Consider the following 19734-nt stretch of genomic DNA (forward strand, 5'->3'; position numbering starts at 1 on the left):
TTACTATGTCAGCACAGTGGGATTTCCATCATGCCATGAATGCCCTACAAACTCTAGAGTTAAAATGTGCAGTCGTCCAGGATTATACCTGCTATGGTTCATTTCCCCAGGTTATCACGGGCTGAATGTCAAAATCTTCCTGTCTTTCCGTTTAACTCTTAAGGTTTTAAATTCTTGCCCATAACTGACTGGTTCTCACAGGGAAATACACAACCCTTTAATGACAGACTACAGCTCTCAATTTTTATGCAACGGTGATTTGTTTAATTATATTTTTTCAATGGTTTTAAAAACACAAAAAAATACATTTGGAGAAATAATGACATACGACACCTTACATAATACAAACATCTCATTTGTTTTTTTTTCCCCGCAATTCCTCCAAATGCCTCGAACCCACTGCGGACTCCGAACCGCTACTTTCTCCATGCAAACTGTATTTGTCCCAACCTCCCTCACGAAGCATTCCATACGGCTATAAAACAGCAACACGTAGGCTCTACAAAACACGGCATTTTACTGATGATGCGGTGAAGAGGGAGACCAGACTGCCCAGGGCTGGAGTATAAACAACACCGTCATCAGTTTGCTTCCCATTTTCCCATCATGCCACAGGCTATCTGCGCCTCCTGGGGGAGCTATCTCTGCTCCTCTCCTCCTTTCTTCTGGACTCCTTGTATCTGTCAGAGTGCCGGTTCTCTTTGTCCGACCTCTCCACTCCATTTCTGTAGGAGTCTCTGGAGTCCGTCTCCTTGCGGCTCCTCTCCCGTGACTTTGACCTCTCCCTGCCTTTCCGCGCCGGCTCCCTGTCCCGGCTCCGCGGCCTGTCTTTATCGCGCTGTGCCTGGGAGCCGTTTTTCTCCTGCTCTCGGTCCCTGTGAGAGTCCTGCTGTTTGTCCTTGTGCTCTTGCTCCTGTTTGTGGCGCTGCTGGTCCTTGTGCCGGCGTTCCGGATCGTTCCTCTCGCGCGCGGGCGCCGGAGAATCCTTCTCGTGACTCCTTCGGCGTGAGGTTTTGTGGCGGTCGTCGGGCCTGCGTCTGTCCTCGTGGCTCTTGCTGGGCCGCCGCTCTAGAGGAGATCTGCGATTGGACGTCTCACCGGAGCGCTTGGCTTTCTTCCTCTCGGCTTTCCTCTTGTGCCTGGAGTCTGAGTCTGCTACAGAGAAGAAACATGCTATCAAAGAGCCATCCAGAAACCTCTAAAGGCCAGCTCAAATGAACATCAAACAGTAATCAGGCTGCCATCTGAGAAAAGCCTTCCCCATTTCCAGCTGTAAAGCAGGTCAGACACTGCCAGCGCTCAGAGACTCTGAGTGAGGCTCTGGACCATGTGTGTATTACAGCCGGATACAGCTACAGCTCAATATGCTGTTAGTTAAAGCCTACGGAGGAATTTACATACAAGTCCACAGTGAAGCTGTGACCTCCACCCTCTACAGAGACAAAGCACCAGCAAGATGTAGCGAAAGAAGAGTGTCACCTCCTAGTCAGGATCCAAAGAAGCCAGAATCATTAGGAGGGCTGGGGGGAGGGCGGCAATCAGGCCAAATAAACAAACATCACACAGTTATCATGCCAAAGACAGATTCTCACCCAACAGAAGGAACATTAGGCATACCACACAAAGAACACACGTCAGAGAGAGAGAGAGAGAGAGAGAGAGAGAGGGAGAGGGAGAGAGGGAGAGACAGAGAGAGGGAGAGAGAGAGGGAGAGGGAGAGAGGGAGAGGGAGAGGGAGAGAGAGAGGGAGAGAGAGAGAGAGAGAGGGAGAGGGAGAGAGGGAGAGGGAGAGGGAGAGGGAGAGAGAGAGGGAGAGAGAGAGGGAGAGGGAGAGGGAGAGAAAGAGAGGGAGAGGGAGAGAGAGGGAGAGGGAGGGAGAGGGAGAGTGCGCTGGGGGTCTCTTGACATTAACAGGCTCTAAGGTCCCCATAGGCAGGCTGTGATTACCTGAGGAGCTGTTGGTAGATGATGAGTCAGAGTCACTAGAGGACTCAGAGTCGCTAGAGGAGTCAGAGTCACTGTCACTATCGCTGCTGCCGTTGTCCGAAGACGAGTCCGAGGAGGAAGAGGAGGAATCGGACGACTCCACCTCCTGGTTCTGAGTCATGATCATCTTGGGTGCGTTTTTCAGGTGTTCTCTGAGTTCATCCCTGCAGGGGAGGGGGGAGAATAGAGCTTCAGTCCTGAGACACTGCCTGACTAAGACTCGGTAAGCGCCTCACTGAGGGGCTAAGACACTGAGACAAATGGGAGCTTACGTAAGTCCGCCCAGGCCAATGGAGGTGAAGAAATTAATGGCAAATCTGGTGTTCCTTGGGTTGTCACGTGGAAACAGGCCCTCAAAGAAAGGCTGCAAGGTCCTGAGGAACAATTAAGCAACATTTAATGCGGAACGTTACGCCAATTTCCACACGTTAATCCATACCTCACCACATCACGTCACACATGTGTATCCTGATGCATTATAAGCTGGACACAGAAAGGACTTACGTGTCTTTCAGCCTCTCGTTGAGTTTGGGCAGACCCATGTAAGCACAGAGCTCCTGAAACAGAATCTTCACAAAGATTCGGCTGGATGACGTCGTGGTCTCCTCACTCATTTTTATACATTCCATAACCTGCCAGACAGGACATGACATCACAGTTACATTAACATTCCATAACCTGCCAGACAGGACATGACATCACAGTTACATTAACATTCCATAACCTGCCAGACAGGACATGACATCACAGTTACATTAACATTCCATAACCTGCCAGACAGGACATGACATCACAGTTACATTAACACCATGGAAACACGATTCCGACTTCACCCAAACACCAGCCCGAGTAACCAAACGTGGCTTCAGACATCACAGGTATGTTCACTAAAACACAAGCATAATTTGAAGAATGCATTTGTTTAATCAGCCTGGACTAGGTGCTGTTGCAGCAGACGGTTTTTAAACGGGACTCATTAGGGTCACATACGCTCCAGGGAACAGAGTCTGTGTAGAGCAGGTGGGCGAACATTCGGGCCACATTGCGCAGTTTGTTGGTCTCCAGGCGATGAATAGTCTCATACTGCTCCTGGAAAATAGCTTCAAAGCTCTCCATGTAGTCCTTCTTCAGCAAGCAGAACCTCTGCACCCAGACAACAGGTGGACACAAACCAAACCTCACATAAAGCACAGTTTGATGGTGTGAGCATTTTCCTCGAAATCACCTTTTAAATATGCATAACTCTTCAGAGAGGCAGAGATGAACGCAGGTTAATTAGACTCACCCCAGCAAGGAGTCCAAAAAACTTCTCATAGGTTCTCTGCTGGGCACAGCAGTCCAGAATCATATTACACAGCTCCTTCTGCGGGCAGGAAGGGACAGAGACAGCTCAGCGTCCACACAGGCAAATCCAGAGAGAGAACAATCAGAACATGTACAGGCAGATGGTTCTGAGGTCCAATGCTGGTCTGGACCCAGTTCAATTTCACCAGAACGCATTCTGTTTAGTGCGCCTCGGTGAGCCATGGCTTGAGAGTGAACCCTTTTTAAACTTGACCTTTCTGAACTGGACCTTTGGACAAAATACACTGTCTGCAACAACAACATAGTGGTAATGGAATCCAAGACCTCTGGATACAGATTGCAAAAATTCCAATGACATTTAGATTTTTCGTCGAATAATTTCTTTTAAAGCCCTTGGTGCAAAGCTGTTTACCGGTGAAACACAATCGAAACACGCCACAGGTAAAGGTTACAGGTAAACTTCAACTCATGCCTTTCCACATCAAAGGAAGCCTTCACCTCAGCATAAGTGTTAATAATGAATTCTCTGACGTTTACATTTTAAAAGGACTTCATATAAAAATATGTTATATACATCTTTTAAATGTGTTATGCAACAGGTATACTGTTCCAAATTACTCAAAAATTAATTTTCATATCATGTGAGTGTGTGATTGTGGTGAAGTTGGAGAGACTTGTGATGAAGTCATGCAAAGACTCAAGCCCGGCCGGGAAACAAGATGTGTCAGACGGCTCATCCAGTTTAAAGCGAATAAGACCCTCAGAGTAATGAAAAATATGACCTTTAAAAGCCAGCAAGATCCAAGGGTTCATATACGGGCTCCACCTTGCGGCATTTCAGGCTGGGTTATGGTGGTGCCGAGGGAAAACCTCTGCTCTGTCGTGGTGTTTGGAAATGAACGTCCACACTGACACGACCACGTCTCACCTTAAACCGCACGTCTGGCTCTCCTCTAAGCTACTCCTGCTTATTACAGCCATCTTACGGAAGTCAGAAAAAAACTAAGAGCTGAACTTCTTTCTTAGATAGTTGTGAGACAGCTGCGGTGAGAGACTGGGATCACCAGTGTGTGTTTTATAACTCATCCGTGCATGTGCACAGTCGGCCATCTCAGTAATATGTCCAGATAAGAGTCGTCTCTGAATGTCCCCTCTGTCTCAGCGAAGATGAACTACTTAACGTCTCATAAACATGTCTGAAATGTGGAAAGCTACACAGGACTCACAGGCACAAACAAACACATTTCAACACAATTAATGTCTAAACTGCAGGATTCCCCCTCCTCAGAGGAGATGTTTTGAAAACAGGCAGTGCACTAGAAGGACAGGATGACGAGAGAGTTGGAATAGCAGCGTGCCAGCATGGTGAGCAGACTTAAGCCAGCAGGGAGACAGGTTATGTGTCGGGTCAGGGCACTGATCTGGGATCTGTATGTGATTAAGCAGGAGAGCCCTTTGCTAAGTTTCTCCAGGTCATCAGCTCATGTCAGACCTAGAGTATTCCCCTAACACTGTATTAACGCTGGGAGTGGCTTCTCACAGCAGGACGGGCAGGATCCCAACTCTTCTCTAAAGGCTCAGAGATGCTCATACAATCTCTGTGACACATTCATCCAACGCAGTGTGACAGGTGAGAGGAACTGATGGTGTGATGACTGAAGATCTGGTCCTACTCTGCTGACGAAACTCTTTATGCTGCTCTGTGCACAGCGGCAGTCTGAGCGCTCTGTGTGTGTGTGCGTGCGTGTGTGTGTGTGTATGAGAGAGAGAGAGAGAGAGAGCAGGGCTTTGCTGTGCTCTTTAATCACACACTGGTTCGGCTGTTAAGTCCACTAATGCCTCCGGCCATCACTTAGCCATGAGTGTGAAAGCACGCGGAACAGGGAGAGCCCCCCCCCTCTGAGCAGAACAGTGGGCAAATCTCTTAAGGCCAAAGGTCTGGGATCCCTCTGGACCCCTCCCCCACACTCAGCTGATCCTGTGTGCAGCTGGACACGGGGCTGTGGTGGAGGCTGAGGAGGATTACATGCTCCCTAACAGCTCTCCCTCCAAAGCACCTGCGTCTCCGGGCCTCGCACCACGGGAAGTGAAACCTCTCTTAGAACACAGCCCCATTTACTCCTGCGCTCCATCACACACCGTCTCAGGCCCAGTGACTCCATACACACCCCCTGCCACTGACAGGGCTGTTACCCTGAGAAAAAGACTCCCCCAAGTTCTCAGAGAGGGCGAGAGAGAGAGAGAGAGAGAGAGAGAGAGAGAGAGAGAGAGAGAGAGGGCGAGAGAGAGAGAGAGAGAGAGAGAGAGAGAGAAGCATCACTGATGTGAAATCGGTGGTGAAGAGTGCAGAGCCAGAACAGTTCCACAAAGGCTCCTCAACAGCCAAAAAATGCTACTTCATTAAAAATGCTACCTCATTAAAAATCGACTGTTCTGAAATAAAGATGTCCTCTAACAGTTTTCTCATTTAAAAAAAAAAAAAAAAAAAAAACAGTCAGAAGCCAGAGTTAAGACCTGGGTGATCTGGGTTGAATCCACTGTTTTATTTATTAATCTAGAGTGTTTATTACTGTGGCGGCAATTGTAGCCTAACAAACCAATGGTCACTCAGCCACCGTAGACACATCTCTATTAATTATGTGAATTAAATCAGAGAGAAATACTGCAATTATGACCAGAATCAAGTCTTCTAAGGATAACAAAGGTACCTAAAGTAATGGCTAACATAAACTGTTAAAACATGATTAGACAGAGACTCATAGTAAGGCATACTTATGAAGAAAACCGATTTTTTTTTTCCACACACCTGTGTGCTTTTACTGGATAAGTACTACATGTAATGAATTTAACGCCTCGTGCTGTAAAAAAAGAAAAAGAAGAGAGACTAGACTCTTGACCTTGTTCCTGGGGCGTGGATGTCAATGTGGGGAGTCTCTGTCAGCCCTGAGTCTGTGGGAAGCCGTGAGCTCCCCGAGTGCAAGTGAGTGTGAGACAGTGAACCCGCTCTGAGAAAGCCTGCGCTCTCCCACTGACCATCAAACGCAGCGCCCGCCGCGGGGACGGTGAGACGACCCCCCCCCCCCCCCTTGTCTGTACAGCAGACAGGCTGGGAAAATGCAATCAATAATTCCAACGAGAGAGGGGCTTTGGCCAAGTGGCTTGTCACAGAAAAATGCCTTTTCCATTAACCTGTATGGACTGAGGAAATGACTTTCGGAATGCGGGTTATCTCGTTTTCTCTGACAACCCCAGCACAGCTGGGACAGTCACAGCACCACTGCATCTGATGGACCCAAATGGAATACACATTTTCAAAACATCAGCTGCTACAAGCCACATGATTGGCTGCTATCTAACTCATCTAAATGTGGGCTGCTGTAAGACACAGGACTGGCTGCTTTTGTCCATGTCACACTGATTAATCTACAGTAACAAACTCAGGTCACACTTCATTAGTTACACTACACCCAGACTCATAAAAATAACACACTCATAACATTCCCGGTGGCCTCTGGAGCCGCCCGTCGGCCGTACAGAAGGCCGACTTCATCTCTGCTCAGGCCTCCATGCTGTCCCTGCACTTCCTGGCCCTCACTGAGACGTGGATCACACCGGAGAACACGGCCACTCTCTCTACCCTTTCCAGACCGGGGTCCCACAAGGTTCTGTACTTGGCCCTCTCCTTTTCTCCCTTTACACTAAATCACTTGGACAGGTTCTCTCTGCCCACGGCCTCTCCTACCACCGCTACGCTGATGACACAGTTTTTCTTCTCTTTCTCCACCTCCGACTCTCAGGTCCAGCCACGCATTGCAGCCTGCCTAGCCAACACTGCCTCCTGGATGTCCACTAACCATCTCAAGCTCAATCTGGAGAAGACTGAGCCTCTCCTTTTTCCAGCAAAGAGCTCCCCAACAATTGACGCTCCGATTACCATTGAGGGTTCCAATGGTATTCCCCTCCAGGTCGGCGAGAAACCTTGGTGTGACCTTGGATAACCAGCTAAACTTCCCAAGCTACATCGCCGGCAGTCACCTGGGCCTGCAGATTCTCCCTCTACAACCTAAGGCGGATCCGCCCTCTCCTTACCCAACAAGCAACACAGCTCCTAGTTCAAGCACTTTGTCATCTCCTGCCTTGAGTACTGCAACGCCTTACTGGCCAGTTTACTGGCCTGCGCTATCAGGTCACTTCAGCTGGTTCAGAATGCTGCTGGAGAACATGCCTGGTATTCAACCCCCCAAAACACTCATGTCACTCCGCTACTCACTGCACTACACTGGCCTCACTGGCTGAGAACGGTGCTGCAGCTGTGAGGCTGAGGGATTCGATTCTCATTCATTCCAACCTGTTCACTGCTCCCAAGACTAAAAGCACACAGTCAAGTCCAATGCCAGTGACAGTCATACTGCAACAGCCACTCCTCACAGTGTAGCATTGCTTATAATTACTAAAAGCCCCCTCACTGAAGTGCCCCAAAAATGACTTTACTTTTGCTTCACAGAGCTGAAGAGCCTGACTCAGATACTGGCCTGAGATGGCACGGGAGACTGGAACACTCTGATTAAAGCCAGTCAGGTTCTACTCTTCAGATTCATTTGATAAAATCAACTCTGATTAAAAAAACGCATCAGCAGGTCTTAACATTTCATTTCATGTCTAGAGCAGGGATATCATTGTTGGTTATGAGTGGAAATGGAAGGGTGGGGGGGTGGGGTTGGGGCGAGATGTACTTCCTGCTGCAGACTGCACGCAGCAGTCAGTCTACATTATACCACCACACAGGTCCCAGAACAGTCACAGCACGGCACACACACAGGCCGTCACATCTCAAACACTGATAACACTGATAACACGAAATAACAAGCTATTTCGGGTTAACCTAGATGTGCAATACATCAGCAAAGGGTACAAAAAAGCAGGCATCTTACAAGCCATGTAAATTCAAACTACTGACTCAAAAACTCCTGTCATGCATTGCAGTCTTAATGTCAATCCGAGCAAACCACGAGTGAAAAAAGATGCTCTCTCCAACCCAACCCTCAAAATATCACCTCCCAGAAACATAAAAACATGTTGAGAGGTGTGTGCCAGAAGCCTGCTTGTTTCCTTCATGCGAGGTGAGGAGGAGAGCCAGGTGCGTGCTCTGTGTCTGAGGCTTAAGGGGGGGGTTTAGTTTGGGGGGGGGGGGGGGGGGTGGGCTGGCTCAGGTGCGGCTGATGACGCAGGGCCCGTGGTTGGTCTGGATCAGCGCCACGCTCCACCGCTCTGACACAGTCGGAAATGGCAGAACCATACGGCCCTGTACGTCACAAGACTCCGTCTCTCCTTCAACGACAGAGAGCCTACACTTCTCACCGTTAACACCAAACCCTTTTCTCACCACGGTTCACTTCTCAAATCACTTACTCATGTTCTTGAATCATCACTATAATACCTATGGTTTTTATTTATTTAGTTATTTTTCTGTTTCATAAATCCTTTTATGGAGTTGGTCAACAGACAGCTGATTTACGCACCTATATGGAGACTGCGAGGCATATGATTCCAGTCGTTATGACTCGTCATGCACTGATGCACAGTGAGGCTAAGGATATAACAACCAGAGGACGCATCTTGGCGCTAACCTACCTCTGTGTTTACGCACAAGGCCTGGGCTGTACATGAAAATGCCCGTTATGCACAGATGACACAGTTCCCCCTCTGGGCATTCTTACCCAGTGTCTCCATCATGTACAGCCCAGTGGCTCCTTTCTCAAACGGCAAAATGAAAAATAAAAAACGTGTAAGAGCGGATCTCTCGTCTGTCACCACTGCCTGTTTGTACTCCTGCACAGTGGTGACTTTCATTCAAAGCATGTACTCACAAAGGAAACAGGCCGACATAACGCTATAACCTTATGTGGGTCAGAGACTTACATATGTTTTAGTCCAGGCACATCACTTTCATCCTGAAATATCCATTTTAAAACAAATTGTTACAGAATCAAGTTAAAATCCAAATGTTTCCCAGTTTATAACTGTTAAATTGAATAAGATGGAAAAATAAGACTGTGTGATTGCTGTTTAATGGTGTTACCAAAGAGACCAGTTACCATCAAATCTGCATATATGTCTAATTTTAAAACTAGGCATGTCATGTGTAATTTGACAGTGAATCTCAAAACATTAAAAGATATAGGTGAGGACAAATTGTCCACACTGAATGTCAACAGCTCAGCAGTGTGTCCCTCCCCATAGGGAGCAACCGCCCCCCACCCCCCCCAAAAAAACCCCGCTGAGTGACAGTCAAAAGCCGGCCGGTCAGGGAAAAGGCATTTGATCAGTTAAACTGTGCAGGGGAACACCCAGTCGCTAAATGACTGTTCTTTCCTCCTGTGAAGCAGCAAAACAAAGATATTAAGATGACAAATGCCTCCCGAGTGACCACGCAGACTGAAGGAGGCTCAGAGAGCACAGACAAATATTTATATGAAGCTGAAAACTTTCAATAAACAGCTCAAAGGTCAGGCACCAAAGCCATTAGAAAATCAGTGAGGAAGAAGTCAAATCATGTCTTCTTGGGCTCACTTACCGTTTCGCTCTCAGGAAAGTCCATCTTGATCAGCTTGTGAGCGCATTCTTCAAAGTCCAAACTGCAAAACAAAGACAAAAAAAAGGAGACATAATTATCTTTTGGCTAAAATGAACTCTAAGCATTTGTGAGCACTTTCATTTTCGCACAACCCAAAATGATACATGTAGAGTCCTCCACAGTTTCAACAGTCACTCCACGGTCCTGAAGGGATCACTTCACACAGATGAAACTGCTTTAAACAATGAACCTTTCAATACTCGGTGAAGATGAAAGAGTCCACCACATGGCGAATGCCGTGTAATATCCATAAAATACGAAATAAGAATCAGGTTCCATTTAGGCTCCAACTCTACCTGAATAACACCGGAACACCTACATCCCCTGACTACCACCAACATGAGAACCATTAGGACACTGAAAAGATGACAGAATGGAGCTTGTTAATGAGAAGAATCTGAAACAGTACATTACAGGCTATTTTCCAAACTACCTCATCACCCTCACTCACTTCCAAACACATCTTATGCGTTCAGTCCAGCGTCAGGTGCTGCGGATCCTTAACGGGATGAGAAGACTAACTTTAGGGATGTTAATGTTCTCAACGCCGCGGCAAAATGTGACGCAGTTCAGAAAGCTCACGTCTCTGTGGGAAAATTTCTGCTGGCATTCTGTACGTTTCAGTCCTGCCTCAGAAACGCTGACAGACTGGACACAGAGAGCCAGTTCATCTGATCGCAGCTCTCTAACACACCAGCTCACGGCTGTCTCAGAGCACAGGCATAAAGAGAAAATGCACAATGATTTTGGTTACAGCATCGAGCCTTTTCTATGTTTAAGTGCTTTAGATGTCGAACTGAAGAGCGGACTTAATCGCGCATATTATCAGGCCAAAAGGTTCCACGCTGATAATTCTGTATCCAACTGATAATTCTGTAAAAGCACTGAGTATTCATCACTGAGGTGATGTCACTATTTATTTGAATATTATTTTGAGTCTTCAAATCTGTTTTCCAAAATGGCACTACTGGATCCGACGGGCCACTCGGTGTTGTTGGGACTCTGATCCAAATGGACCTGACAGAGAATGTGGGAGTTCTGCCCAGTTCTGCCGGTGAATTTGGCTGTGAAATATGAAAGGACCATGCGGGGTAAACATTGGAATATAACTGAATCAAAATTGGTTGTTGATTGTGAATATCAACCACAAAAAACAGGTTAAAGTTATAGCTGTATAACCACTGTTAAACTTACAGTGATTTTTTTACCCCCTAATGGCACATGAGTTACACTGTGAATCCTGTCATTCAGAGGTCAGCGGGGTGTTTGATACGTAGAGGATAATCAGTTTTTTTTCCCAGTCAGATTCGAAGCAGAGTTTCAGAGTAAAAGTCAGTTCTCACTACATTCTCCCATTCACTACACATTCCTCACAACAAACACGGGACGTCCTTCATCAGCGTGTGGGCTAGTGTTGAGAAAAAAGCGAGGACTAACCTGATTTGCCACTGGGTCGTGAATTTCTAATCTGTCCCACGAGAGAGAGTATATGAGATAGAGAGTGAGACAAAAATTATGAAAGAGAGAGAGTATGAGAGAGAGTATGGGTGATAGTATGGGAGAGAGAGAGTATGAGAGAGAGTATAAGAGAGAGAGTATGAGAGAGTGTATATGAGAGAGAGTATGAGAGAGGGAGTATATGAGAGAGAGTATGAGAGAGAGTATATGAGAGACAGTATGAGAGAGTGTATATGAGAGAGAGTATGAGAGAGGGAGTATATGAGAGAGAGTATGAGAGAGAGTATATGAGAGAGAGTATGAGAGAGAGAGTATATGAGAGAGAGTATGAGAGAGGGAGTATATGAGAGAGAGTATGGGTGATAGCATGGGTGAGAGAGAGTATGAGAGAGAGAGTACATGAGAAAGAGTATGAGAGAGAGAGTATGGGAGAGAGAGTATATGAGAGAGAGTATGAGACAAACAGTGTGAGAGAGAGAGAGAGTATATGAGAGAGAGTATGGGTGGTAGTATGGGTGAGAGAGAGTATGAGAGAGTATATGAGAGAGTATGAGACAAACAGTATGAGAGAGAGAGTATATGAGAGAGTATGGGTGATAGTATGGGTGAGAGAGAGTATATGAGAGAGAGTATATGAGAGACAGTATGAGAGAGAGTATATGAGAGAGAGTATATGAGAGACAGTATGAGAGAGAGTGTGGGTGAGAGAGAGTATATGAGAGAGAGTGTATATGAGAGACAGTATAAGAGAGAGTATGGGTGAGAGAGAGTATATGAGAGAGAGAGTATATGAGAGAGAGTATATGAGAGAGAGTATATGAGAGAGAGTATGAGAGAGAGTATATGAGAGAGAGTATATGAGAGAGAGTATATGAGAGAGAGAGTATATGAGAGACAGTATAAGAGAGAGTATGGGTGAGATAGAGTATATGAGAGAGAGTATGGGTGAGAGAGAGTATATGAGAGAGAGTATGAGAGAGAGTATATGAGAGAGAGAGTATATGAGAGACAGTATGAGAGAGAGTATGGGTGAGAGAGAGTATATGAGAGAGAGAGTATATGAGAGACAGTATAAGAGAGAGTATGGGTGAGATAGAGTATATGAGAGAGAGTATGGGTGAAAGAGAGTATATGAGAGAGAGTATGAGAGAGAGTATATGAGAGAGAGAGTATGAGAGAGACAGTATAAGAGAGAGTATGGGTGAGAGAGAGTATATGAGAGACAGTATGAGAGAGAGTATATGAGAGAGAGAGTATATGAGAGACAGTATGAGAGAGAGTATGGGTGAGAGAGAGTATATGAGAGAGAGAGTATATGAGAGACAGTATAAGAGAGAGTATGGGTGAGAGAGAGTATGGGTAAGAGAGAGAGTATATGAGAGAGAGAGTATATGAGAGAGAGTATGGTTGAGAGAGAGTATATGAGAGAGAGTATATGAGAGAGAGTATATGAGAGACAGTATGAGAGAGAGTATATGAGAGAGAGTATAGGTGAGAGAGAGTATAGGTGAGAGAGAGTATATGAGAGAGAGAGTATATGAAGTGGGCCTGTACACCACGTGAGTGCCCACTCTTTTTCTCTGCCCTGGGCTCTCGGATCTTCAGCCATTAGACGACAGAGTTGTTCTGGCTTTGTTTAGCAGGGATGGGTCAAACTGTCAACAAGAGTTTACGCTAGACTTTTTTTTGACGGTCAAAATGGCCATTAAGATTCCAGAATTACGGCCCTATAAAACAACTACCGGACATATGTTTTAAATAGCTATATGATAGCCTACATTTAAACAGCAATAAAACACAAAACACAAACACTATGATCCAACAAATGTATTTTATGGAAAGTAGTCAGCACAAATGAACTCTTTGCAACTCTTCGCAAACTTTGCGAACTGAACATATAGGCTACAACAATAAAATAAAACAAATGGTCTTGCTATTGTTAATTAAATAAAGACATTAGCCTACGTTAAATGTACATCCCTTTGCATTCCAGGGCTGTCAAATTAAATAACTTGAAAACAGGCTAAATGAAGCAATTAAGTCTTAAATATATTACACTTAAAATAACATACTTGCACCATTACTTGGTTTTCTATGAAACTGGCCGGGAGATGTGTCTGCCTCTTTACATGCGGAGTCGTGCTAACACGTGGAGTCGTGCGAGCCAAAGCGCAGCGCACGGCGCTCTTTAGTGCTTTTGATCTCACGCAACGCTTAGTCACATGACCAAAGACTCCGTGCATCTCTCACTGTCGTAACAGCGGGGGGAAAATCATACTTTTGCATAAAATAAATTTATATTTACGTTGTCTTGGCAACATGTTTTATAAGACACACTATTAGACTATTTAATACACTATTAATGAATTTATTTATTTGGCATATTTCCCACCAGACATTCTGACCGTTGACAACTACACGCGATACCGACTAAACCCCGCCTCCAACATGTACTTTTACACCATGAAGGGCTGTGTTGACATGGCAGCTGAGAACATTTCATACAGTAGTGCCGTTAAAGCTACATAAAGCAATGTCTGAATGAACCACGTGCTTCAGTCCTATAGACTTAGACACAGCCCTGATCACACACAGAGAGAGCATGGCATGAAAGAGAGAGCAGGTTAAACAAAGAGAAGCCACACGCGTTGCTTTCGTCAGTGTAGGAAGGCTTTTTACATCATTAACATGTGACTGCTCCCAGGCCCTGGAGTCATGTGTTCAGCAGAGAGAGAAGAGCAGAGCTCCCTTACATTCACCTCTTTTACTCCAGCAAACAAACACACTGGCCTCAATTCTTACAGTGAGAGGGCCAACACCGGCTGCCTTCTCCCCGCTCGGCCAGAGGAAACACTCTATAAAAAAAAAAAAAACAAAACAGGCCACGGCTCGCTGCATTCAGAACCCTGTCTCTATCACACACCACTAACCGGGATAAAGACACTCAACCGACAGACAAGCAGCGGCTTTTCAGACAAAGACAGGTTAATATCACTCCTCTAAATCCATCTCTCCGCTGCTGGTCAAGTATTCTTAACCCTTCTCTACACATTAAACCTTACTTATGATAAGCATCTATATCCAAATACCCACATCTAGACCTCCAACTGCTCCACAACCATGTTTCACAGAGCTAAAAACCCTCCTGATTATATCAGTACAAAACTGTATTTTGGCATGGGAGGCATCAGCTGCACTCACAGTCCCCAAACAGAGCCTGAAAAGCATCAAGACTCCAGCTGAACACATGTAGAACTTTTCCTCTCCTCAGTGAACAAGGGAAGGATTTCTGAAGCCAAAACAATGACCAGAAGTTACACCCTCCATCCTCTTCAGCTCTGGCCGGTTTGTCGGTGTGAGTACCTGACATGTCTCCCGTGACGCTGAACACTCACCTTGACTGGATCGCCAGATAAATGGTCCGGCGAAATGAGACCAGGTTCACTTCAGTCTTGTCGAGAATTTGGACTTTCTCTTCTTCTGCGTAAGGAAGGAAAAGAAAAACGTCAATAATAAAAGCGGAGACAAGGTGTCTGCAATCGGGCATTTTTTTTGTCATACAATACATGGCTCTCTCTGGAAATCAATAGCACTTGTTCTGCAGAGTTATTTTTACTCTTCACAGGTTTGTCATGAGGACACTCCATGTCAGTGAAGAAATGAACACAGCTAAGCCCTGTCTGATCAGAGGAAAAAACAAATCACACCTTTATCTAACCATGACATGGCCCATTTGAGTCCCCGCAGCTGTGACGTGTGTAATTAGAGCTGATGCTTGAGACACATGTGGGTTTATGAAGACGCACTGAGCTGGTCTGTTCTGCTGGAGTGTTTGTATAAGCAGAAATGAGATAGATTTAGTGTGAGTGAATGAGTGAGATTTAGCATGTGTGATTGTGTTCCTTTGCGGAAGCGTGTGTCCGGAAGTCCTTTGATTCCTAATGGTCTTGGTATTCCATGTATTTCCTCTGTCACTGGGAGCCGAGGGTTATCAGTGTGATCAATGAGGGGAGCTGAATGAGACAGGGGCTCCCGCACAAAACATCCCACGACACAGCCCCCTACCCCCCTCCACACACACACACTCATTCACACACACACACACACACACACAGCCCCCTACCCCCCTCCACACACACACACACACACACACACACACACACACTCACTCTCTCTCTCACACACACACACACTCTCACACACACACTCTCACACACACACACACTCTCACACACACACACACACTCTCACACACACACGCACACTCTCTCACACACACACGCACACTCTCTCACACACACACGCGCACACACACACACGCGCACACACACACACGCGCACACACACTCGCGCGCACACACACACACACTCTCACACACACACACACACTCACATACACACACTCTCTCAAACACACACTCTCTCAAACACACACTCTCTCAAACACACACTCTCACACAGGCTAGGCCAGGCCTGCGCACAGATGAGACAACGTACACTTCAACTCAACAGCCCAGATCCCATGAGTTTCAGCTGCTCAGAGAGTCCTGCTTACAGCACTCAGGGTTTAAAGACGCTTTACACGGGCTCGGTTAAAGTACCTGACACCCTCTGAGAGTAGACATGTAACTCTTTAGCATGGGTGTGTGAAAACTGACAGACTGAAACTCTAGACTTCCTGAGATTATTCTGTTCCTAAACACAGATGAAGATTTTGGTCTGTCCTGAAGGCAGGTAAATGTTGGTGAAAAAACAGAGTAACAGATTTGTGTGAGGATGAGGGAACTGAGTCAGCGTTGTCGTCACTGTGTGAGAACTGCTGGGACTTTGAAGGCAGCTGTGAATGGAGTATAGATATTCCCACCACATATTAGCTTACTGATGCGCAGTACGCCACGGGAAGCTTTTCTGGATTAAAATGCATCAACAGTAGAGGAAGTACCATTTCCAGCGTCCTCTTCCTCATCCTCATCCTCCTCATCTTCATCACTTCCATCGGCGTCGTCTCCAGAGTCACTGCTGCCCTCGTCCAGAATTTCTGCCCAGGGAAGACGCACAGGGTCATGTAACACAACTGTGTTCTTTTCACACTGAAAAAACCCCAAACCCTGTCTCTCACCCAGCCCACACCCTGTCTCTCACCCAGTCCACACCCTGTCTCTCACCCAGCCCAAACCCTGTCTTTCACCCAGCCCAAACCCTGTCTCTCACCGAGTCCACACCCTGTCTCTCACCCAGCCCACACCCTGTCTCTCACCCAGCCCACACCCTGTCTCTCACCCAGTCCACACCCTGCCTCTCACCCAGCCTAAACCCTGTCTCTCACCAAGCCCACACCCTGTCTCTCACCCAGCCCACACCCTGTCTCTCACCCAGTCCACACCCTGTCTCACACCCAGTCCACACCCTGTCTCTCACCCAGACCAAATGCTGCAGCTACTTATGCATTACAGTACAAGCAGTGGCCATGACGAACCGGCGGAGTTAGAGCTTTTTATGTCATATGGTACAAAGGGAATTACTGTAAAATGAGTAACCCAATACAATTCAAATGAAAATAGGCAAAAGAACACATCAGAGCACTGATTCATCAACTCTCACCCTTTTTAATCGCTTTGTATTTCTCCTCATTCTCCAAAAAGTCAGGATCCATCTTGAAGACATCTGTAAAAAGAGAACATTGACGTTTAAATGGAAACCGTTCATTTACAATTACACATTCTTTAGTGATTAAGTCACAGCCACTTGGGCGTAATCAAAGGCAATTACACACTGAAAAGAGCTGGCTGTGTATTAGGCCTCATTCATAAAAGAGCTTAATGCGAGAATGGCATGCCTCACACCCAAAGGGCCTGCCTGGATAGACTTTCAATTAGCAGAGTTTGTCTTGGAAGCCACAAAAAGATGCTTATCCGTGAATGCAGGGTAAACAAATGTGTAGAGACAGAAGCTAAAAGTAAGAACAGCAACCTCAACATTAAATTACACACACACGCACGCATGCACACACACACACACGCGCACACACACACAGGGGCTCAGTCTGAGACAGGAACACACACTATTATTCTGTTCCCTCATGGGTGGCCTCAGGGGAAGTCTACTCCGCTCTGTCAGGGTAATTATCCGCTAAACAGCAGAGAGTGGGAGGGGCTGCAGGCCAGGTGAGGGGAGACATTTAACATTCTCCCTGTACATCAGTACGGCTCCAGCCAATCAGAACAGTTCTCTCAGCTACAGCCAATCAGAATAGTTCTCTCGGCCACAGTTAAATTGAACGGTTCTCTCAGCTACAGCCAATCAGAACAGTTCTCTCAGCTACAGTCAAACAGAACTATTTAACAGTTTTTGTCTGTTGAATGCTTTTGTCTGCAATCCAAGGTCTTCCTGCCATTCACATATCTATTCTCTTCCTGGAGGATCTTACAAAACAATTCAAAAACACTGAAGAGAATCAACAAAAAAACCCCAACAACATGTAGAAATAAGTTAACATCATGCAGTGAAGATATTTTTTTTAATTTTCAGCACTCTTAATGGGTAGAACTGATGTGTAGCTTTGAATCAAACAGAGCTCAGGAGAAGAGAAGGTAATGTGTAGCTAGGCTGTTCGGCGGGTCTTTACTGAGGATATCCTCTGTGTTGTAGTCATCCTCCAGGGGGAGCATGTGAGTAAACTGGTCGTCTTCTTCCACCAGGTCCAGGCCCTCAGGGATAATGGGGTGATCCTTAAACCCGTCCTTCCTGATGGCAAACATCACCTCAATCATGTACTGCACACGCTTGTCTATCTCCGACTCATGTAGGATGTTCCGTAGCCTCTCGAAGATAGCTGGAAAAGAAACGATAAAAACAGGGAGGTTACAATGCGTTCGTTTTAGGGTTACAATGCGTTCGTTTTAGGGTGCTTTCACACTAGAGCTCTTGGTGCGGACCCGAGTCAGCTTCAGCCGTTAGTACAGTTCGCTCCGTTTGGTGTGAACGCCGTTTTCAGAACTCGGGCGCGCCCCGAGGGACCGTACCCCGGTCCTCCCGAAAACAGGGGTCTGGGGTTCGATTCCACTGAACCCCAGTGCGGTTCGCATTGGTGTGAAAGCTATCCGACCCAAAACCAGGAAGTAAACGCTACTGATGACGTGTAATTTGTTTGATCGGTCAGTCAGTCGACACATGTTCCCCCCACACGACCATAACAGAGTGACTATTCTTCTGCGGTTTTGAAAAATGAGGTAGGGCTGAGTACCGTTGATGCCCCTGGGTGAGACCTCGGTCAGTTTCAGTCCACACTCCTTCAGAAAGCTAATGGCCACCTCCACGCTGTCATCTGTCGGCCGCTCCAGCAGCAGGGTCAACATCTCCAGGCTCAGAACCTCATGGGCCTTAAATCACAGAGAGAATCATCACACACACACGTACGTACACTCATGCACACACACATGCACTCACACGCACACGCGCATGCACACGCACACGCTCACACTTTACACATCTCCGGTGACAAACCTCAACACCACTTAAGAAGCCAAGCCTATGAAATGGACAGACTGAGACCAGCTGGAGGGAGCTGACCATTTACTGGTACATATGACGACTGTTCTGTGGTTTGGACACAGGGATATTATAAAACACTCACCACGTTCTGATTGATGAGATGTGCCACGAACTTTGACGCAGTGAGACACTGTTGCTGTGAAGAGAAAAGGAAGACGATGTGACTCCATAAGGAGGTGAAAAGAGAACAGTCATTAGAGACGTCCAGGTAAACCACTGCTCCTTTTTTCCTGACTTACTTTGTCGTTTCTCCTGTAACCTTTCCGGAAGTTGAGGATGAGTCTCTTCAGGATCAGTTCTCCGATCTGCGGGAATTTGGAGTTGATGATGGCCACCACGGCAGCGTACACGTGGGTGAAAATGGGAGACGCGCTCTGGGCCTGGAGAGTGGACCTGGCCAGGAGACCCCTGAAGACGAAAAGCACAAGAGACCATTAGTACAATTTCACAAACCTGTTTTGACAGCAGAGATGAACCACGACCGTGTCCTTTACCTGCCGCGGACGATGTTCTCCTGCAGCAGTTCATGGATGATGTTGCCGATGTTGGAAACGTTGACTTTGTTGATGAGACCGTTGATGGATTTCTTAAGGGCTTCCCAGCTCATTCTCTGGTATGCCAGACTAAAACAGGAGGAACACGGGGGGAAAGAAAAATTAGAAGAGTTTTTTTTTTTCAGTATGTGAGTTATTTTTCCACCTGGCACCAGCCGACAAAGAAAAAAATCAGACAGCCAGCAAAAGAGACAGAGAGCCATCTCAGACAGTCTGCTGCAGAGGGGTGCTGGATTTTGGCTGAGG

General features: G+C 46.5%; 1 protein-coding gene across 2 annotated transcripts in view; it reads right to left on the reverse strand.

The window, feature by feature from the left end:
- Positions 1-267: 267 nt before the first annotated feature.
- The window catches only part of cwc22 (CWC22 spliceosome associated protein), a 30592-nt gene continuing 11125 nt past the window's right edge, over positions 268-19734 (reverse strand). The window contains exons 7-21 of one of the 2 annotated variants that reach the window (XM_030786738.1): positions 19429-19557; positions 19174-19342; positions 19017-19070; positions 18627-18762; positions 18009-18215; positions 16985-17047; positions 16326-16421; positions 14779-14863; positions 9866-9926; positions 3272-3349; positions 2977-3129; positions 2491-2618; positions 2259-2360; positions 1948-2150; positions 268-1152 (exon numbers count right to left, since the gene is read on the reverse strand). In XM_030786738.1, coding sequence (XP_030642598.1) covers positions 617-1152; positions 1948-2150; positions 2259-2360; positions 2491-2618; positions 2977-3129; positions 3272-3349; positions 9866-9926; positions 14779-14863; positions 16326-16421; positions 16985-17047; positions 18009-18215; positions 18627-18762; positions 19017-19070; positions 19174-19342; positions 19429-19557 — 2200 coding nt within the window. In that variant the 3' untranslated portion in view covers positions 268-616. Of the gene's footprint in view, positions 1156-1947; positions 2151-2258; positions 2361-2490; positions 2619-2976; positions 3130-3271; positions 3350-9865; positions 9927-14778; positions 14864-16325; positions 16422-16984; positions 17048-18008; positions 18216-18626; positions 18763-19016; positions 19071-19173; positions 19343-19428; positions 19558-19734 lie in introns of both variants that reach the window. The other variant, XM_030786737.1, reaches the window with a different exon arrangement.

Source organism: Chanos chanos, chromosome 10 (assembly GCF_902362185.1).
Source record: "Chanos chanos chromosome 10, fChaCha1.1, whole genome shotgun sequence".
Lineage (NCBI taxonomy): Eukaryota > Metazoa > Chordata > Actinopteri > Gonorynchiformes > Chanidae > Chanos > Chanos chanos.